The 18,003-nt window shown below is 35.4% G+C and overlaps 1 protein-coding gene across 2 annotated transcripts in view; it reads right to left on the reverse strand.

The window, feature by feature from the left end:
- The window catches only part of LOC136028081 (dentin sialophosphoprotein-like), a 71,911-nt gene that overhangs the window by 21,543 nt on the left and 32,365 nt on the right, over nt 1-18,003 (reverse strand). Inside the window, exons 3-4 of one of the 2 annotated variants that reach the window (XM_065705690.1) lie at nt 13,386-14,225; nt 5,309-5,474 (exon numbers count right to left, since the gene is read on the reverse strand). In XM_065705690.1, the coding sequence (XP_065561762.1) occupies nt 5,309-5,474; nt 13,386-14,225 (1,006 nt within the window). The remainder of the gene's footprint in view (nt 1-5,308; nt 5,475-13,385; nt 14,226-18,003) is intronic. The other variant, XM_065705691.1, reaches the window with a different exon arrangement.

An 18,003-nucleotide genomic window follows, 5' to 3' on the forward strand; every position in this document is an offset into this window, starting at 1 on the left:
GACAAGGTGGAATGTCATTTGATTATAATTGTGTGATTAGAAGAGAAATCAAGACACACAATTTGCTTTACCGAAAGATAAAGACTAGCATCAGCATTAGCATTTTGTTTAAATCTAATTATTTTGACTCGAGTTTTGAATATTTTAATTTATTTTTAATTAATCTAAATTCATTTAATTTACAATAATTTTACTTCAGTTCTAGTTACACTATTTTGAGTTTAATCACTAGGATTAGCAGCATGTCATTTTCTTGAATACTTATTTTGCTAAAAAACATGTAATGTGAAATTAAGGAACAAAATTTTACGTATCTAAAACACAACAGACTAAGTTTTTTTTCCATCAGTAGATACACTACTTGATTTTTAGTTAGTTCTATCAATTCCTTGAAGGTAACTGCATATATAACCATTGGAAGCTAAGACATGGTCCTTGGGGAAACCCCCCTCCTCTTTTGTTATAGCAATATGACACCAATGAAGATTCATGTGAAAAATATTAGCAGTTGAACTGGGTATCAGAGGCAACGCTATAACGTTGCCTATAGTAAAGGCCATAAGGCTCCAATGTTTTATTATTATTATTGTTTCCCCAGAGGCACTTCATACCGAAGGAGTCATCGCATAAACTTCAAAGGGGGCTCATTCGATTGGAAATCGTGAGTTCTAGTGCCCTTTTTAAGAGTCAAAAGCTATCAGAGGGCAACCAACCCCTCCCCACGCCCTTTTCCCCAAACACATCCGATAAAAATTTTGAGATCGTCATTTTGTTAAAAATAGCTCTTCATTACAGGTCTGGAAGACCTTAAAGGTCTCAGATGGATTAAGGTGACTAATGTAAGGTGATCATAAAACAAAAACTCTGGGTCGACACAACCCACAGGACCCGGGGGCAGGCGTTGTAAGTTTTGCCCTGGGGGCATATATGCTTCTTATAGAAGGAATGCTAGTATAAACTTCAGAGAGGGTTGATTTGATTGGAAATAAGAAATTCTAGTTCACTTTTTAAGATTCGAAAGAGATCAGAGGGCAACTAGCCCCCCTCCCCTATGCTCTTTTTTCCCAAACTCATCCGATAATTTTTTTTTATAAAGTCATTTAGTTAAAAATATATCAAGCATTAGATAATAAAAACTCCGGGGTCGACAACCCCCAACAGAGCCCAGGGGCAGACATTGTAAGTTATGCCCTGGGGGCATATATGGTTTATCGAAGGGCTGATCGTATAAACTTCAGAAGGGGTACATTTGATTGGAAATTGAAATTTCTGGTTCACTTTTAAAGATTCAAAAGAGATCGAAGGGTAATTAGCCTCCCCCCTCACGCCCCTTTCCCCCAAACCCATCCGATAAACATTTTGAGACAGTCATTTCTTTTTTTTTAAATAGTTCAAACATCAGATAAAAAAACTTCAGAGTAAACACAAACCCTTAGAGCCTGGGGGCAAGTGTTTTAAACTATGCCCCGGGGCATAAAAGATTTTTTTATGTAAGTTAAGGTCGTATTAATTTTAGAAATGGCTCATTTGATTGGAAATTGAAAGTTCTAATTACCTTCTTATGAGTCAAAATGATCAGACGGTGTTTACCCCCCCCCCCCCACACACACACCCTCTTTTCCTCCAATTCATCCGCTCAAAATTTTGAGATTGCCAGTTTGTTTGAAATATTCCAACGATCAGACAACAAAAACTGTGGGGTCAACATACCCCCCCCAGAGCTGGGGGAAGGATTGTAACTTATGCCCTGGGGGTATATAAATTTTTCAGGGAGGGAGTGGCCGCATTAGCCTCGGAGGGGACTCAAATGATCAGAAATTGAAAACTATAATTCCCATTTTAAGAGTCAAAAGTGATCATAGGGCAACAAGCCCCCCCCCCAAGGCCCTTTTTTCCCCAAATACGTCTGATCAAAATCTTGAGGTAGCCATTTTGTTCAAAATAGTTTAAAGATCAAATAACAAAACCTCAGGGATAAACACAACCTCCCAGAGCTTTGGGGAACTGTTGTGAGTTATGCCTCGGGGGCAGATAAGCTTTTATGTAAGGGAGGGTCATATAAACATCACGCGTGGATCATTTGATTGGAAATTGAAACTTGTATTTAAATTTTTAAGAGTCATCACGAGTGATCGGTGGGAATATACCCCCCCCCCTCTTTTCCCCAAATGCATCAGATCAAAATTCTGGATGGCCATTTTGTTTGAAATAGTCCAGCGATCAGATGAAAAAACTTCGGGGTCAACAGACCCCCGCCCCGAAACCCGGGGGAAGGGTTGTAACTAAAGCCCCGGGAGTACATAAGGTTTTTACGAAAAAGGTGGTCGTATAAACTTCGGATGGGACTCAAATGATTTAAAATCGACAGTTCTAGTTCCCCTTTTAAGAGTCAAGTGATCCCTACTAACCGTCTAGCCACGACCACCCCCCCCCCTACAAACCGTCTTTTCCACAAATGCGTCCAATCAAAATTTTGAGATTTTCGTTTTGTCCAAAATAGACCAGAGATCATACATTAATTTGATGCTTCCTGGTATTCTGCAAAATAGTAACCCAACCACAATATTTCGAGTGGGAGTGTATATAGATAAATCCTTATATTAATTAAATTATATAGTTTATATAATTAATTTCTTTTGTTGTTAGTATAGGTATTTTCGCGTTGTATTCTGTTTTTGCGCATGTTTGTAATTTGTACTGTTGTTTAATTTCCTCGCTTGCTTGTTATTTATTTATTTTTTGTGTATATATGGGCCATGGGCTTTTGAAATAGACTTATCTATCTATCTACAGTAAAAAATCCGGGGTTTACACAGCCGCCTAGAAACCGGGGGCATATAAAATTTTTCTGGGAGGAATAATCGTATAACTTTATCGGGCGCTCATTCTAACGGAAATTGAAAGTTCTAGTTCCCTTTTTAAGAGTCAAAAGGGATCGGAGGGCAACTAGGCCTCCTGCTTTCTTTACCTCAAATCCATTCGATCGAATTTTGAGATTGCATTTTTTTTTTAAATAAGTCAAAATATCGATTAACGAAAACTCCAAGGTCAGCAAAAACCCCCAGAGCCTTGGGCGAGCGTTGTAGGTTATGTCCAGGGGGCATACAAGGTTCTTATGCAGGGGTTTTGAAAATAGTTCAAAGGTCAGATAGCCCCCATCCCCACTCAAAAAACTTATGAACGATATTTTATTCCAAAACTTAAGCGAGCCGACCTCCGGCCTTCTCTGCAAGGCCCCCCCCCAGAAATAACAATATTTTATTCCAAAACTTGTGGGAGCTGACCCCTGGTCCTCCATGACCCGACACGACTCCCTCCATGCCCCTCCCCCACAAAAATTATTAACAATTTTTTTTCTAAAAATCATGGGAGCTGTCACACTGAATAATATAAATAAATAAATACATCTTGAAACGAGTGTTAAATTGAACATGCAAATCTCTATAAATAATCGAACAAAAATCTCTATAAATAAGAGTTTAAGTTTTGTCTCCTTCTCTCAATAAAAGTCTTAAACCTACTGCATCATTAACAATTTACTGAAAACGAATTAAATTACAAATATTTTCTTTTGAACTTTTTAAAACATTGAAAATTAACATAAAATTTACAGTATAATTAAATTTTAAATGATGAGCTTTCAGCAATTAACATCATTATGTCAAATACTTAGTTTAATTTTATAAGTTCTTTCCAAGGCTGTTCAAGACAAATATACCTCCACTACATACAAGAGTTTGGTTACTGCCCCTTTCCCTAACTGTAAAAGACTAAAGCCTACTACTTCATTGGTGCTTCACTGAATACGAATTATGTTACGAATAGTTTCTTTTCCAGTTATTGTAGCAACAAAAATGAAAATAAAATTACAGTGAAATAAAATCTTGAACTGATTACCTTTCAACAATTAATAGCGTTATATATCAAACATTCCGTTTGATTTTATTTGTACTTTCCATCCAATTTTTTTTTGTACTTTGAACATCCAATTTAAGTTTCACTCATTTTATGATTTTACCAACTGTATGCTGTTTGCTATGATTGTTTATTTGATTTCTGTTCGTTTTGGCTTTCATTTATTCTTTAATAGCAATTTGTGGTCTTTTTTAGTTTGAGTTATTGCAGGTTTCTATTTCTTCTGATCTTAAGTTCAATACGGCCTTTACTTTTCTTTAGAAAGCTTCTTTTTTCGGAAAGTTTTTTTTTTATTAATTGAAACAAAGATCTACAATCAGTATTACCTTCCCTTCTCCTGCAATTATATTTTTTGGGTTGCATATAATATTGTTAGTTTTCAGAAAAGTTTTGAAAAATTGTAAATATCCTATGTTTCAATTGGAATCGCATTTTTTAAAATATATTACAATTATACACAGTTCAAGAGGGCAAAAATAGCACACTATTTCTTGATCCTGCATATTTACCCCTCGACTCCTCTTCCCTTCATGACAGCTCTACCCGCACAGAAAAATAAAAATGAAGTGGAAAAAATCGTTTTCCCTTTCAGAAAATACTTGGGCCAACTATGCTCTTTTTCAACTTTTGGCTCTACTCCAAAAGGCCATTTCTGCACTTCTATACTTAAACAGCTAAGCTTAACATACCAGAAAACAGTATTTAAAGAGTGAATCAAACGTAGAAGATTAGTATACAAAATCAGGGCAAGAACAAAAATGCATCCACCCACCACAACCAAGAATATGCACTTTAAGACAGGTGTTACCTATCTTCCGAGCGACATCACAATCATGACTAAAAATTTAATGATACAACTTAAAAAAGAAAATGTAACACATAAGTTATATGAGTTTTAATTAATTTGAGCGATTAAATGTGTTTTTTCTCATTAAAATAGGGGGAATGTTTAGTAGCATCTATGATGCTACTAAAATGAGACACGCATAAAAAAAATTCCAAAATTAAAGGTTTTATACAGTTTCCCTGTCTCTTAATGATCTGCTCTTTCCCCTTCCCGAAACAAATGGCCACATACGTGCTTACCTAGAACCTTTAGCCATGTCGTCAACTACTCATGATAAATTTTTACAGTTTAGAAAGCCAGTATTAGATAAATCGAGATATTTCGTTAAAAAATTTATATATATACATATATATATATACATATATATATATATATATATATATATATATATATATATATATATATATATATATATATATATATATATATATATATATATCGAAATGAACAACCAAAGGCTTTTGTGCATCTACAAACCGATACAAGGTGAAAAAAGTAAAATAAAACATAAGATAGAAACGAAAAAAAAATGGGAGGGGCACGTACTGGGGTAATAAAACAAGATTGGACGGAAATTAGAACCCAGGGGAATTTGAGATCCCTGACCTGCTTGCCCTAAGCAACTTGTCACTGCTGTTGTATTATAGAAACAGTTGGAAGATTCCTCATCATCTAAATCTCCTTGTGACGAAGCATCACGGTGAATTGATCGCTGGAATAAAAGAAGTTTAATTAAATTTTTTTACTTACATAAAAAAGAAAGACGTTTATTTGTAAACAAAGTTATCAATCTTTTAAATTATCTTCAATATATTCACCAGAAACACACAAAAATTCATTAAAATATCCAACTAATTAGTGTTTTCTGTTTCTCTGAATCCATGCATACGTTAAACGCTAAAACAACCAACAGAGTAGATAGGAAATTATGAGATGTCTCTTGCAGTCTCTGTGCTTTATCAAAGATGGCGTCTCAAACAGATGAACTCTTCTGAAATTCCCATTTTCTATACAGTTTACTGTAAGTTTTATTAAAAACAAAACAAATGCAGTTTTCAATAGCTTACATTGATTTTAAAAGATTCATTTGAGCAGTTGTAAACTGAAAAAAAGCAGTAAACAAAGCAGTTGTAGACTGGAGAGAGTCGTGGGGAATGAACAAACCGGCTCTACTAGTCCTACTTTGTATTTTTTGGAGTGGTGCCAACGACGTTTTTGGAGCACCAGCATACAGCGGACATCCATACTCGTTGGGTTGGATGTAATACTTACAAAGTTGGTGATCGTCCTGAACGGCTTTTACAGAAAAGGGGGTCCCCAGCTTTCTTGTGCACATTTCTGCTTCAAGGATTTTACAAATTCTTGTTTTCTTTTTTGTCCATTAATAAAGTTATTTCTCAATGTGGCCAGTTTTTTGCATGTTAATAATCCCTCGGCACATTGCTAAAAACCTGATTTTCACTTAATTCAAGTAGCCTCATGGACAATATTAGGGCTTGTTGGCTTAAATTACTCAGTAACAATGGCCGATTTCTTGACTAAACTCAACATATACATGGTGTCCACAAAGTCGGGATGCATACAAATTTCGATATTTTATTTAACATTTTTGTATTTACAAGCTTTTGACTTGTACCTTAAGGTTCTCTGGTACGTTGAATATGATGGTATGATTTTCATTCAGATTCCTTGAATTTTAGGGGGTGTTTTCCCCCTATTTGAAAAATCAGGCAAATTTAAATCTTATATATTTGGAGTCAGCATAATAAGCTGATTCTTTTGATGCATCTACTCATATTAAGGTTTCATTTTTTTAGAATTTCGATAATTTTTAAAATTCATATGTATTCAGACTTTGTGGACACCCTGTGTAACCGACTTTCGGTATTTTTCGTGTGTAACCGATATTTCGGTAATTTTTTTAAATCGTATGTATCCAGACCTTGCGGACATCCAGTGTAACCGACTGAGTTATGAATTCCTATTTTTGGTTCTTTTTTTGTCATTTTATAGTAGCATTACAATTTCTTGCAGGGAAGTAACAGAGTGTCCACCATCAAATGACTTCACAAACAGTGTCTCCTTAAAAATATCATAAGGCAATAAAAAAGTAACCAGTTTCATTGTTTACATGGTAAGGAGGTGGAATCATACTTAATATTGAACCATTTCATATTTCATATGTTGTCAAATTAACCAACACAATCTTTTTAGAGCTAAATCTGCTTAGACTCTAATTTTTTTTCTTCGTTATTTTATACTAAATATTAGGAATATACACTATATGTACCTAAAATTTCAGATTTTTTTCTTGATTATTTTTAAAAAATTAATTTTTAAAATGACAAAAACACTATACTCTGCCATTAGCTACACAAAAATACACAATAGTATGCAGACTTTTATGCTACAGAGTTCAGTAATAACTCGTGTTATAGTCCCCTGTAATTATTTTTAATTTGATCTATACCATAAGATATATATGTATATATATATATATATATATATATATATATATATATATATATATATATATATATATATATATATATATATATATATATATATATATATATATATATATATATATATATATATATATATACCAAATAAAAATTTCTTTTTTAAAAATCTCAAAATGTTTCCCTTTTTGGTGTTTTCAAAATTATGTAGATTTACAAAAAATGTGAATTCAGCACATCAAAACCCATTGATTCACTTTTTGAAAATAATATTATCTTATCTTCTGTAAAAATTCTTGTTTCCAAAGTCTAGACTCATTTTGGTTTTGCAGTTACAACCCCTTTGCTTTTTTGAAACGAATACTAAAAAATTTCACAGAATCCTGAACTTCAGTTGAAGAAGCCAAAGAGTAGGCCTCAATTACTGTAAGAACGTCAGCAGCTCTTGCAATGGCCCCTCCTTTCATTAGGTGGCACTTGAAGTGCCTAGCCCTCACACCCTTGATAACTTCCATCATGATGATACATTTGCTGTGTTGATGTTTTAGTTCTTAGTATATTTTTCATGTTCTTTTGGAAGGATAATGCCACCCAAGCTAAGCAAGGACTACTGCAAGAGCCAAATGTCTAAGAAACCAGAGAGAGGTTAAAAAACGAAAATCAGAAAAAGAAAAATCAATATATTGTATTTTTTTTAATTTATTCTCAAGAACAAATGTATACACAGAAAGTTATTGAAATCTGAGATGTGAAGATTCAAACCCCTGATTGATTTGGTATAGAATGTCTGTTATGCATGGGTATAAAAATAAATAATTAAAAAATAGGAGGAAAGCAAAAAGTTAACTCTTCAATTCTTCAGATAGTTTGTCCAAGAGAGGGAGGGGATTTTCAGATTCTCGCCTGGGAATACTCCGTTGTTAAACGGGCTTTACAATTCTTTATACACTTTTATAAATACCTGTACACATGGAGAGTCAAGGGAGGAGGAAATAGTTCCTCAAGGTTCGTCCAGACCCCCTTCCTCGTACTGTGTGTCAGTCTTAATCAACCCATTTTAGAAAGAAGGGGGTCAACTAAAAGCTGACACGAAGAATCTGGCTCTACTGCCACGCAAAATGGAAGACATTCAAAGATGTCATTTTTGGAAACAATCAGAAAAACGAAAATACAAAGAGACAAAGACGTCGCACGACGTAAAATCATGAAAACAGGTCAAGATACATTACATTAAAAATACACTTAACTTAAATTTCATGAACAAATTTCAAGCATTAAAAATATTTTACTGCTTTTACCATATCTAAGAAATGTTTATGACAGCAAGAGAAAAATGAGATTAAACTGAATTTGCTGTATAAGTAACCATGACACACACAAGCAGGATAACAGAGTGTGTGGGGGGGGGGTCAAACGCAAAAAAAAACGCAAAATGATTTCCATATAGGCTATCAGGTTTTACATTTTTCTGTAGTTTCTCTTTCAGAGTGAGCTTGGGACCCCATCCCCACTGTACTGATGCATGAGAGCATCTATAAAAGCAAAAATTCGTGAATTCTATACACACTTAGTTCTGAAAATTGGTCATTTGACTTATTATGTGAAAAAATGCCCTGGTTCCAGTATAAGGTTTTCGGTACCCTAAATATTTCCGAAAGCAACATTTTTAGAGAGGAGATGGAAAAACTGGATTGACAAGAGCAAATGGTTATATCTTAGTAAACAGAAGATTATGATTTTCTCTGGTCAGGAAACTATGCCAATTCTAAATAATAATAATAAAAAAAATGGCTAACTTAGTTTTTCAGAAAGCTATTTTAATTTCGAGGAGAGAAAACAGGTAGATTTACATCAGCAGATATTCTTATTTCACCAGAGATATGCATGCAGTTCAAATTATTACTGTCTTTTCAGTATTTGCAGATTTTGGACAAAATGACTCACCTTTACGCCAGACTTATTTTATGTACAAGAGCACCAACAGCTCAAGCACTCTGTTCTGCAGTTCTGCACTAGAAACCTACTAAGAAGGAACTAAGTCTGGAAATTACCCACACACCAGCTGGCATTTCCCTTCCTCTAGTTTCAAACAAAGCCTACCAGGATTGATTTCAATCTCCGTCTCCCTCCGCATCTCGATCCAACAGCCACCGAGGATCTGATTAGCTTTCTAGCGAACTTACAATGTCACTGATCACCTACGGTCGATTCAGAGCCAAGTAGCTTAAAAAATCCAGCTTGGATTTTTCCAGCTTGTATACTTTATTTTACTTTTTTAAATAAAAAGCAAGGGTTTTCTTTTTACCTCCCTGATGGTCATTCAGAAAACACCATGTCGCGAGCCCCGATTTAAAGTGAGTTGTGATGGTTTCAAAGGGTTTGGGACCAACAAGGAGTATTGTTTGTGGAGCTTCCATGGACAGGAATAACAATCACTGCAGATTCTTACCGTGAAGCATTACAACGTCTTCAGAGAATATCAAGACAGAAGAAGAGCCATGCTGACTTCTAGAGTTGTCCCTATCCATGACAATACTTGATTTTACAATGCTATTACAACCCAACAGCTCCTTAATAAACATAAATAAGATAATCCGAACGTGGCACCAACTGAATTTCATCTTTTGAAGAAGTGGCTTGGGAAGCAACATGTCCAAACTGATGAAAAACTCACATCATCAGAAGTCATTGGTGGCAGCCTTTCATGAAGAGGGTAACAAAGTTTGCTCAGCGATATCACAACTGTCTTGATCATCTAATTATTTCGAGAAATAATTTTGATTGTGTGTTACTTTTGATAATAAAATCATCTTTTGATAATAAAAACGACATTTGCTTATTCTATCCACTAGGCTTCATCCCGATTCCTCCACTCTAAGCGTTTTCCAAGATTTCCGATTTCCCCTCCAACTCCCCCCAATGTCAACAGATCTGGTCCATATTTGAAATAAAGAGCTCTGAGACATGAATTCCTTCTAAATATCAAATTTAATTAAGATCCGGTCACCCGTTCTTAAGTTAAAAATACCTAATTTTTTCTAATTCTTCCAAATTAACACGCCCCAACTCCTCCAAAGAGAACAGATCCGTTCCAATTATATCAATCACGTATCTAGAACTTGTGCTTATTTTTCCAATCAAGTTTCATCCCGATCTCTCAACTATAAGCGTTTTCCAAGATTTCTGTTTCCATCCTCCAATCCCCTATATCCCCGGATCCAATTCGAGTCGAAAATGAAGCCTCTGAGACATAAGATCCTTCTATATATCAAGTTTCATTAAGATCCGATCACCTTTTCGAAAGATAAAAAATACCCCAATTTTCACGTTTCCTGAGAATTCCGGTTTCCCCCTCCAACTCCCCCCAATGTCACAGGATCTGGTCGGAATTTAAAATAAGAGCTTTAAAGCACAAGATCCTTCTAAATATCAAATTTCATTAAGATCTGGTCACCCGTTCGTAAGCTACAAATACCTCATTTTTCCGAATTACCCCCCCCCCCCCAAACTCCACCAAAGAGAGCGGATCCGGTCCGATTATGTCAGTCACGTATCTTAGACTTGTTTTTATTCTTCCCATCCAGTTTCATCCTGATCTCTCCGCTTTAAGTATTTTCTAAGATTTACAGCCCCCCCCCCACGACGCTGGATCCGGTTGAGATTTAAAATAAGAAATCTGAGTTACGAGGTCCTTCTATATATGAAGTTTCATGAAGATCCGATCACTCCTTCGTAAGTTAAAAATACGTCATTTTTTCTAATTTTCAGAATTAACCCCCCCCCCCAATAGATCGGATCTGTTCCAATTATGTCTATCACGTATCTAAGACTTCTGCTTATTTTTACCACCAAGTTTCATCCCTATCCCTACACTCTAAGCGTTTTCCATGATTTTTGGTCCCCCTCGAACTCCCCCCAATGTCACCAGATCCGGTCGGGATTTAGAATAACAGCTTTGAGACATGATATCCTTCTAAATATCAAATTTCAGTGACATCCGATCACCTGCTGATAAGTTAAAAATACTTCATTTTTAAAAAATTTCAGAATTAACCCCCCCCAACTACCCCAAAGAGAGCGGATCCGTTCCGGTTATGTCAATCATGTATCTAGGACTTCTGCTTATTTTTATCACCACGTTTCATCCCAGTCCCTCCAATCTAAGTGCTTTCCAAGATTTTAGGTTTCCCCCTCCCAGCTCACCCCCCCCCCAATGTGACCAGATCCGGTCGGGAATTAAAATAAGAGCTCTGAGACACGATATCCTTCCAAACATCAAATTTAATTAAGATCTGATCAACCGTTCGTAAGTTAAAATACTTCATTTTTTCAATTTTTTCCGAATTAACCGCCCACTCCCCCCAGATGGTCAAATCAGGAAAATGACTATTTCTAATTTAATATGGTTCGGTCCCTGATACGCCTACCCAATTTCATCGTCCTAGCTTACCTGGAAGTGCCTAAAGTAGCAAAACCGGGACCGACAAACAGACCGACAGAATTTGCGATTGCTATATGTCACTTGGTTAATACCAAGTGCCATAAAAACCAAGACCAAAGAAAAAGAAAAGCATAACAACGACCCTTCTACATGGTCTCCCAGTTCAGTTCAATTTTGATAAATTTTTCTTTTTGTGTCAATTAGTCATAACCAAGAGCTTGGCAACGAAAAATTTCTGGACAAAACTTACTTTCAATATGGAAAGTAAGTTTATTACCCTTTCTGTTATTACCCTGATCATTTTTTCTGCTTCTTTGAAACCAACTTAAACAAAATCAAGAAAGAAAAGAAGTTGAGCAGTGCACAGTTGAAGAAGTTCACTGATTCTTTCAGAACTCATACCAGTTAAAATACCAATGATAGTTGTTTCTAGGTCTAACCCCTTCAGCTTAATCAAAAGCAATGAACAGAGTGCCAAGTCGGTGACCGTGTCTCCTAATTACACATGATTTGTAAAGAATGATGTTAGTACATCTGAAGTACAATGTTGGAAGAGTAGATCTGTTCTGGAATCTCTAAGAAGTCAGAACGTTGCTACAAATTCTAAATACTTCCAAGGAAACATATCAGTGTCGGGAACCTCCTCCAAGGATTGGGACGATTTTCTTGTAAGGAGTAGCACTTATCTTCCGTAAAGAATTATGATGACTCTCGTCTTGATCAGTCATTTTTTACATGCGTACCCTGTGTATACACTATACATGAACACACTTAATACACTTTATACTGAGCTCAATCTAAGAATATTTAAGTCAAGAGTTTTTGCTTTTAAGGGGGGTGCTGAGCTTATAAGGGGTGGAAAGAGTCACTTCTTACACTTAAAATACACAAAAACTAAACTCATTATCTCTATCAAAATAAAAATACAAAATTATAAAAAATAACTTGATCCAGGAATTTAAAGTTCTGCAGCCCCTCGCCCATGGTATATTTCCAGGAAAAGCTAGAGTTGCATAGCTTTTATGGTATATTTCCTGGAAAAGCTAGAGTTGCATAGTTTTTACATTCAAAATCAATGCATTTTTTTTTGTATGGGACAGAACCTGTTTCATTTCTTTTGCAACTTACTCCAGGCCGAGATACACATTTCTGTTCCATTTACAGGACAATATCATATAGATAAAACATAAGTCATACAGACAGATGGGTATGAATGATAACTAGCAAATTCCCAAATAAAAGCCTAATAAACCAAATGGCCACACAAAAGGGTAAAATATGGGGTTTGATTAACTTCTTCTTCTTCTTTTTTAGATAAGGTCATGCAAAAAAATATTATTTTTAGAAAAAAAAGTTCGTAATACTAGAAGACGCTATACCCAGCAATATCCATGCTTCTTTATGTCTTAGAAAGGATACAGCCTATGTGTGAGAATAGTTCTCAAGAGTATTTCATGTCTCAGGTGAACATAATGAAGACAGCAAGACAAAAACTCAATAATTTTAATCAAAGAAAAATATGGATCGTCTCAAGTTTTTTTTTTAAATTTACCTGCATTTAGAGCCTGGAAGTATACAGTCTTCAATTCCTAGTCTCATATTATTATGATTTTTGTGAGTATGTTGAAATAAGCATTTCCTTTATGCGGGTTGAGGGAATCCTAGGGGGGTTAGCGAAACTGAGCCATAACAAAAACTAAAACTAGAATGTTTTACTTACGCCGAACGGGAAATTAATCGCACTATCTACATCCTCTCTTTTCTTATAACCAATACTCATGGTACCATAGCTCTTCTCATCACTGCCTTGAAGCCGGCTCAATTCTTCCAAGGGTTTTTCGTCCATTTCAACGCCTGGCTCGTTGTCTGAATAATCAAACTCCATAATTTCAGTCTGACGATCATCAGACGGTTGACGTTCAAACATAACCGGTCTTGCATCAACACAATCCTCACTTCGTGGGCTTTCAAATCGTGCCCATGGCACTGTAGTCCCATCATCATCAGCAATACAATTATCCTCAACATTAATGCTGACAAACTCGGCTTTATGACGCATATCGACTAATCGTATATCACTATCAATAGAAGTTGCAGTTGGCTCAGTGAATACGCACGGCATTTTGTTTTCACAGACACTATAAGATTTACTAAGTTCTTTTTTCTTTCGGCTGGGTTTTGGACGCGATTCTGTAAAGCTTCTTAGCACTGCTGTTGGGTCTTCTTCAAGACCACCACGATCAACACCACAAGGAAGTGAACCACCCTCCCGTTTTCTGGCGCTTACGTTTGGGGTGCTTGATCCGCTACCTTCCCTTCGCTTATTTTTGCGCCTTCCTCCTAGTCCACTTGAACACTGATACCCAGCAATGTCTGAATCAAGCTCGTTCAAATTCTGAAGACTCCCACCTTTCGTTCGACTCGCTTCTAGTGTAGGATTGAATTCTTTAGCAGTGCTATGCTTATTTCGACGCTTTTTTGAAGACGGGTTATTAACAACGGGGAAAATGGCAGGTGGACTTTCTTCTCCTGACTCCTGAGTGGTCTCTTTCAAAAGACTCTGTAAAAAAAGAGAAACAGTTTACCAAGGCCAAAAAAATTACCAAATTCCAAATGAACTCAAAACCTTAATAGCTATAGTTTAAACCCACGATTAACAGTCGTTTCCCTTAAAGGAAAGGATGGGGGCAAAGTCCTAAGAAGTTCTATTATAAACCATTATGTTCCATTTTCAATGGATAATGTTTAATTCCCCCCCCTCCTGTATCACACCTATTTGTAAGTTCAAATAACAGTCCAATAATGATAAGTCGTTTCATTAGACAGTGGAAACAATGACGATAACTCTGGATATTTCGGTCACATATACAGTGACCGTCATCAACAGATAAATAGCGTGACAAGCTTGATAAGTAGATAGTTTTGTCTGCTGATGATGTACACTGTGCATGTGACCGAATATTAGTTTTTACTTTCTAATAAAATGACTTATCCCTATTGAATTGTTATCTGTACATCACGGAAAGGCAGCATGACCTTCAAAAATACCTATCTTTGTGAGTTATAATTGTAATTGTAGGCGCAAGGTCAAATTTATAGTTAAATACCTTGTACTTTTAAGAACTATCTGACAAAGATCTGGACTTAACTTAAGCCATTTAGCGTTAAAAAACCATTTAGTCTTTTAACACAAAAACAGAACAAGTTCAATTTTTAATAATCCCTGCGATTATTAACCTGAAATATTTCAAAAGAGAGAGACAAGTAAATGCAAAACCATTTATTTACTACAACTATATATTGAACACCAAGATAAGTCGGTTACATCAAAAAGCACAGCTACAGCTGTTATCGAATATTAATGGACTTCTACTTTAAAACTTATATCCTAAAACATCGATTTTGGCTTCCACTTTAATTGCTCAAGCAGTGTACAAACAAGTGGCCATTTTCTATTAATCTGACCACAGAGAAAGAGTGTAGTTAATTATATGAAATATCGAGACTCAAAACCTTTCGTTTCATTTTACTGACTGAAAATTTCACACAAAAACTAAGTATGTTTTAAAAAGTCACGTACATTGGCTGTCTTTTCTAGCCTATGTTCCAGGAAAAATATGATTGGTTTGCAAACATCCATCACAGATGCAAAACCAATGAAATAAAAACACACTTTTTACCACGGAATTGCAGGAAAATAATACATATTTTTCTTTTCGTCCTGACTATCTTAGAAATGTATAGTTTATAAGTTAAGTTTCTTATATTGTTTAAATTATACTTGAACCGGGACAGACACTCTATCAATTCTTCCTGACGCTTAAAAGTTGACGGACATTTTATTTATGCAATGTGGATAGATTTTGGTCATGGAGGGGGTGGTCATATATAATCATAACCACTCCTATTTTCTTCTGTGACGGTAAAGACTACCTAAGGAATCCCTTAGGAAGGTGCGATTTGCGAGGGTTTGTGGTGGCCGTCATGGCACTTCATCCAAGACGGCAGTGGCAGGTTAATGTTTTTTTTTTTTTGGCATGGTTTTCTTCAAGTCGTCTGTACCAGTGCCCATATTTATATGGTTCGCCCAGGTATAAAAGACACAAATATACGCACATATATTATGTCACAAATCAATAAAAAATAAATCACATGCTTTACAATATTACAGAACTGAAAAAAATTGTTCCCTCCTGAAGTTCAATTTCCAAAAAAACGAATCATTTTTATTTTATGATAAGGAAAAAAGTCCACAAGACATGAGCGGCTACGAAAAATATGCAAAATCCTGAATCATAAACTTGACTAATTACTTTATCTGTAAACTTTGGTCTTGAAAAAAAAAAAAAAAAACATAGATAACAGTGAAACAAACTTGAGTAATTAGAGAAAAAATTGAGAAGACTAACTGAATTAGATGGAGAGCAATTGCATTATTTTTGGTTTCCCGAATGGGGAGGAAACGTATATTAGTGCTAGTGGTTTACCTAGTGCTAGTGGTTTACTTAGTGCTAGTGGTTTCAAACAGTTTGTGGTAACGAACTGTAATAAGGAGCGACCCGGCTCAATAGTAACCAAAACTCTAAAAAACGGAATTTTTATACCAATAGTTACATCAAAAGAATTGCATTTTAATGCTGATTTTAAATATATAAGTTTCATTAAGTCTAGTCTTACCCATGTCTTACCGTGCCTTATTTTAGAAAATAAGCGGAAACATCCCTTAAAAGTCATAGAATCTTAACGAAAATCACACCACCAGATTCAGCGTATCAGAGAACCCTACAGTAGAAGTTTCTAACTCTTATCTACAAAAATGTGGAATTTTGTATTTTTTGTCACAAGACAGATCACGGATGCGTGTTATGCGGGGGGAACTTTCCATTGAGGAATTTGTCATGGGGGAGGAGAATTTCCATGAAGGGGGCATAGGATTTTTTAACATTTTTTTAAAGAGCAATGAAAAAATAAATACGAAGAAGTTTCTTCAACTGAAAGTAAGGAGCAACATTAAAACTTAAGACGAACAGAGATTATCACGCATATGAGGGGCTCCCCTCCTCCTAATACCTCGCTCTTTACGCTAAAGTAATTTTATTAATACCAATTATTTATTCTACGGCCTTTGTGATTCAGGGGTCATTCTTGAGGAATTGAGACAAAATTTAAGCTTTAGTATAGAGAGCAAGGCATTGACGAGGAGTGAACCCCCTCATATACGTAATAAATAACATACGGAATTAGAAGGTCGTTCCGTAAGTTAATTCGTAAGTTACGTATATTTTTACTAATAAAAACGTTCGTAAAATTAAAAGTTCTGGTTGCCTTTTTAAGTAACCAAAAAATTGGAGGGTATCTAGGCCTACTCCCCCACTCCTTTTTTCTAAAAATAGTCCGATCAAAACTATGAGAAAGCCATTTAGCCAAAAAAATAAATGAATATGCAAATTTCGTTTTAATTATTCATGCGCGGAGAGCCAAAATCGAAACATGCATTAATTCAAAAACATTCAGAAATTAAATAATTTTTCTTTACGCTGAAGCTTTTAATTGTTTTGAAAAGTAGAGTTGAGAGAAAGAGTCAAACTTTAGCGTAAAGAGCGGGGGATTGAGGAGAGAACAGCCCCTTTCATATACGGAGTAATTTCTGTTCGTTTTAGGTTTTAATGTCGCTCCTTACTTTCAGTTAAAAAAAACTTGTTTCTTTATTTAATACAATGAAAGAGCTGATGAAATTTCGAAACATTTTCAGTTATTTCTCTGACGTCGTTTTTAGAAGTCTCCATAAATGATAACTGCGGCGCAAAATTAAGTTAAAAAAAATAATCAAATTAATATCTACTCTCTGAAGCTTAGACATTTTTTGCAAAAGACAATACATCTTATTTCACTTTACATGAATCTTTCTAGTTTAAACTATTGCTTCCGAGATCCATTCTTAAAAAAAAAAAGCTTGACTTGACCGTTTTGACTTGATTAGCAGTTTTCTAGGTCTACCATAAAATATAAATTCTAAATTGTTGTTATTTACCACCTAGGATGAAGTTGGTAGAGTAGAGCCATGATAGGTTGCGCATTTGCCTAAACTGAACCTCCTGTGTTGTGTTCAGTAATCGTTATTTTTAAATACTTAGTTTAGCTGCATTTATTGAGTTGATTTGATAATGATGTCGGTGTGCTGTTTTGACTTTCTCGTTAGCTCCATGTTGAGCTGTGCGGCCCAGAGCCTCTGGGCTGCTAAAAAGCTAACAGCATCTTGAATCCTAGATGATCTTGATTTTAGGGCCACTGTTAATTTGGGATCATGATATTATGTAGTTTTATGTCTATGAATTATT

The sequence above is a fragment of the Artemia franciscana genome, chromosome 6, assembly GCF_032884065.1.
Source record: "Artemia franciscana chromosome 6, ASM3288406v1, whole genome shotgun sequence".
In the NCBI taxonomy this organism is placed as follows: Eukaryota; Metazoa; Arthropoda; class Branchiopoda; order Anostraca; family Artemiidae; genus Artemia; species Artemia franciscana.